Below are 4,761 nucleotides of genomic sequence, written 5' to 3'. Positions count from 1 at the left end.
GAGAGGTCGATGTGTCCGTTTTGCTACATACCTGGTCAGGATCACATTCACCTGGATTGCCTTTGTGCAGTACGAGCGTTAACAAATGGGGGGTTTTTTCGCTGTGAGTCCTCACGGTTCGCATCTCTGCCCTAGGACGCTCTCCATCCACACAGCCAGCGCTGTCACGCTGTGCGAGTGTAGAGCGTGACGCTGACAAGCTTCTAAATCGAGGAAAAGTGCGGGATTTGACGCCAGCACAGAAGTCCGTTTCAGAACGTTTTGGCATCTGGTTTTTTGGGAGGTGAGGCAGCTGCCAGAGTCGCTGGCCAGTTGGAGATGAAACAGAGCGTTTCTCAATCGAAACTCCCATGTTGTTATGTTAATCAAGTTTCGTCGCTACTGGTATTTCATTAGCATGTGGATGGCATACTTAGTAACAAACCACAGGTTTTGGATAGCCGCCTCTGCGTCTACGCAATCAGTCAGTCGCCAAGCGCCGACGCCTCATTGTGCGAAGCATCAGACCAAGAGCAAAAAACGCAGTGACGCTCATCTGCAGCCGCACCTTGTGTGCACCTCTGTTTTATCGCGTGCCTACCCCAAGTGTGACGGCCTGACGTCGGTGGCCCGGAGATAACCCCGCCACAGGAAGATACACACGATGCGGTCGAAACCGCAGGCACAACTTCTTGCTCGTCGTGTCTGTTTTCTTCGGCTCGCCCCCTTCCCCCGCGAGATTCGTCGGAGGCAACCGTACTACCCCGTGAATGCATCTTTGCGAAAGGTCAGGCGGGCTCTGGGGATGGACGCTGCTGGGTTGAGTATTAACTGCAAGAGACAAATACGCTTCAGGTGCTAGTATGAACTGTGCTGGACCCCACTACCTCCCACTGGACTGCTTATGTTGGATTTGAATATCCTACTGCAGTAAGGCTATTCCACATCATTTGCGTTCTAGGCGGGGGTTCTGTGTTCCCCTGCTACGGACGGCAACCATGAGCTACATTTGCACCTTATTCCATACATTCACAAAAACAACAGTTCTTCAGCCCCCATCGTGGCGGAATCAGAAACAAGAGGAACACCAAGCGAAATCCACAGCCCTTCGTGAAGCCGGACACCGCCCCACTCGAACGGAAAGCGCAGCCTTCTGGCAACAAAAATGGATAGGCCAGACTTAAAGACGCGAGACAAAACGTGGATTTAAGCATGGCAGGGGAGTCCATTCCAGAGAACGGAAAACTGTGGTAGAGGAACCCGGCGTAGGCTGGTGTCCCCTTTTCTTGGACAGCCAGCTCCGAATTCGACAAGCATTCGGCGCCTAACCTCACTCTGTCTGACAACGCCCACTCACTATTGCGTGCGCACCTCTCTGATACGCGAGCTCGGTTCATGCTGAACAAATTGCATCACCTCGTGACGGGATGCGACGGGCAGAACAGCTGCAGCCTACACGCTCTCCTCTCTAGACACCTTGAGATGCAAGTGCCGTTCGATAACTGCGAGCCCCAACACCACGGGCGAGCTGAACTCCCAGAGAAGCCTCTGCCGTACGAATGAGGTTTTGTGTCTCGCTAGCGCGCGTCGTTTCGCCGCGACATCGGGTTGGCGGAGAAAGCAACCGTAAAACCGTGGAAACTAGGCGCGCCACTTTGGTAGAGTGTGTACTGTCGGCGTTGTGTTGTCAGCCTGGACGGCTGCGACTGAGGAGTGACGTGTTCTGAACCGTTTCTACACGATTCAGCAAATTCGTTTCCCCAAAACCTCAACCACGAAAACGTCATGTACATCCACACACGTGCAAAACATTTACAGGTTCGCAGTCAGTGGTTTGCATCGACACCGACACAACAACAGATCTCTAGAGATCTATTTGTACATGCTCATTACACCTGCACACATATTTGGTTTGTCGAACTAGGCTGACAAGAGAGAAGGCTTCTACCGAACGAATCCCCCTACGCCGCCTCCGGGAGCTAAGGCATCGGGTCCGCCGATTTCTTCTTCGAGTTCGTCAAGGAGCATGTCGCCTCGCCAGGCTCTCTCGGCCTTCCGGACTTCCTTCTCGAGTTCGTCCTCGGGCAAGTGTGTGAAGACTTTCTTCACGAAATCTCTCTGGCTGTACGGCAGGCGGTCTCGCCGTCGGGCTCTCCGCTGCGTGCTGCCGACGATGACCCAGTTCTCGCGGTGTTTCAGCGCTTGCCCGGAAGTCGAGATTGCCTGCTGCGCGAGCTCGGTGAGCGTTCGACTTCCCGTGGAGACACTCGAGGGTGAGGGCGCCCCAGGTGTACCGGTACCCTGGGTTCTCACCGGAATGTCCTTCTTGGCCAACTCGCGGCGTTCTTCCTCGCGTTTTCGATCGTCTGCCTCTTGCTGCTTGTACCACTCCCGCTGTAGCAGAAGACGGCGCTTGGCTTCGCGAGCGGCGTTCTTCTCCCGCTCTTCGAAGGCCCGCTGGAAATTACGGGCGCGCTTCTCTGCCTTCGGCTTCGGCTTTCGAGCATAGAGGGGAGACGAGCAACGGGAGAGAGGGCGTGACGGCAGAAGAGGAAAGTCGCCACAACCTGGAGAAAAACGGGAAATCTGCGACGGGCAAAGAGACAGGGAGGACAGGGAAAAGCGGCGCGGCAGGCGACAGGCGCATGCAAACAGAGGGGGAAAAGAAGACGAAGAGGCTGGCAAAGAAGGATTACAAAAGGCCGAAGGAGACGACGACCAGTGGAGAGAGAGAGCAGCGCGAACGCCAGACAGCCACGAAAGGCGAAGAAAAGCGAACGGGAAAATCTGTGTGTTTGCCTGAAGAAGGCCAACACTGTTTTTGAGACAGCAAGACGGCGACATAAAACAAGGACATTTCACGAGCCGATGAAGAGGGAGAGGACCGGGAGAGAAAGAAGTCGAGGAAAACGGGGAGTGCCGAGGGCCCGTCGCGTTCACCTTGGTGGATGTGGAGCGCAGCGACTCGTCGGCACCCTCTCTCCGATAGTCTTCCTCTCCCCTTTGGTCTCGTGTTGCTCCTTGACTCTGGGCCAGAGTGCCTGCCTTTCCGTCAGACACTCGCGACTTCTGTGTACCAAATGTCGTCGACCTAGTGAAACGAAGAACAATAGGGGACCTGAACGCTGGCGAGAGGACGGGCACAAAGCGCTGCCGTACTGACGACAGTGAGAACCCGACCGACCTGGCTGCCGCCCCTCCTCTCCATGTCTGCTCAGAACAGACAAAAACGATGAGGAACACAAGGGGGAGAAACGTGCGTAGGCGAGACAGATGTGGAGAAGGAGAAAGAGAAGAAGCAGCAGACATCGCGAAGCTTCATGGCTTAGGCGAGAGAGAAGGAAGCGAGAGGGAGCGGAGGGAGACCGAGGGGAAACCATACACAGCGTGACTCGGTGTGAACATGAAGAGTACACGCACCACCAAAGCCGAAGAGGCCAGTCGGCAGTGAATTCCCAGTGTATGTACACCTTACGATCCGGCCGTGGCAGAAAAAAAGCGGAAAAGAACTGGTTTGGATGGCCACAGAGCAGCCGTCAGGTGCGCATGCAACCCAAACCCATACGAGCCAGAGGAAAATGGAACTTCATTCAGTGCGTACACTCAAGTTCCATGGCAAACAAAGTGACAGAGAAGGCGTACGAGAAAATGGAGGACCCGTTGGGTGTATTTACACCTCAACATGCAACGACAGAAACGGACACACGGGAACACAATCGGTGTTTCACCGGCTGAGGAATCGCCGCAGAGGTAGGCCTCTGTACATTTGTCCCTCCTATTTGTACTACACAGACTGGTGGAGATTTTTGGAGAATCTATGCTGGTGTACGCTGCACACGGAAGTCGAGACAACAACTAAAGATCGACTCCGATGGTGAGAGTGAGGCCGCGGCCCAGTCTTGGTCAGACAAGGAGGGGGGCGATTTGTCCTTCGGGTTTTTCCGTCCGACAAAAAGGCAGAATTCTTTGACCAACCCTCATTTTGGCGCTCTGTTTTCAAAACCAATTTACGGTCACCTTCCGATGCTGCTTCTCTCGTTTCTCCTCGCGCGTCACTCACGTTCTTTCCCGCTTAGCTTCTGCATCTGCGCTTCCCATCCGCAGCTATGTGTGTGGGTCGGCGCCCTGCGCGTGTCTCCTCGCCCCTTCTCTCTCGGTCGCAGATGTCTCCATGTGACGCAACGATTCTGCTGTCTTGTCCTCCTTTTTCTCCTTCGTGCGCACCAGAAGCGACTCCTTGACGACAGAAAACCAACAAGAGGGACCGAAAAATGCTTTCCTTCTACGCGTTTCTGCGCTTTCCTTTCTCTACAGTTTCGATCCGTCGACGTTTCGGGTATATGCACACCTGAGATCACCTACGACAGATGTTCCTCTGGAGACTCGACTGGCAGTCGCAACTCGTTGCCAAAGACGTACCTTTTCTTACCTCTGTTGTTCTTTTCAATCGACTGTAGATTTCTTGGTCGTCTAGGGACTCATCTCTTCATTTTCGTGAGGCAAACAACTCTTTCCAGGACAAGAAAATCGACTTCTCTCCTCCTTCTCCGCTTGCCCCCCTCTATCGCCCTTCTTTCTCGCGTGGCGCGTGTCGTTGTTGCCGTTGTTGCCTTTGTTGTTCATCGCATTCACCTCCGTGCTCCTGCGGCGCTCTTTTTCTGCCAGCTTTCCCTGTTTCCTGAGTGACGAAAGGAGCAACAGGCGCACGTGTTTTGGATCAGAGGGAAACGATCTTTTTCGCTGCCTTCCCGGCACAAGAGGGAGTTCCAGAGTCTTTTCACG

General features: G+C 54.3%; 1 protein-coding gene across 1 annotated transcript; it reads right to left on the bottom strand.

Moving 5' to 3' along the window:
- Positions 1 to 1,923: 1,923 nt before the first annotated feature.
- NCLIV_056790 (conserved hypothetical protein) lies at positions 1,924 to 3,288 on the bottom strand (the record flags this gene model as incomplete). Its single annotated transcript, XM_003885234.1, has 1 exon — positions 1,924 to 3,288. One exon carries the CDS (start codon positions 3,286 to 3,288, stop codon positions 1,924 to 1,926), a length of 1,365 nt encoding a protein of 454 aa, XP_003885283.1.
- Positions 3,289 to 4,761: the final 1,473 nt, after the last annotated feature.

Source organism: Neospora caninum, chromosome XI (assembly GCF_000208865.1).
Source record: "Neospora caninum Liverpool complete genome, chromosome XI".
Lineage (NCBI taxonomy): Eukaryota > Apicomplexa > Conoidasida > Eucoccidiorida > Sarcocystidae > Neospora > Neospora caninum.
Note: the sequence above shows the minus strand (reverse complement) of the source record. Positions and strands in the feature narration are given on the sequence as shown.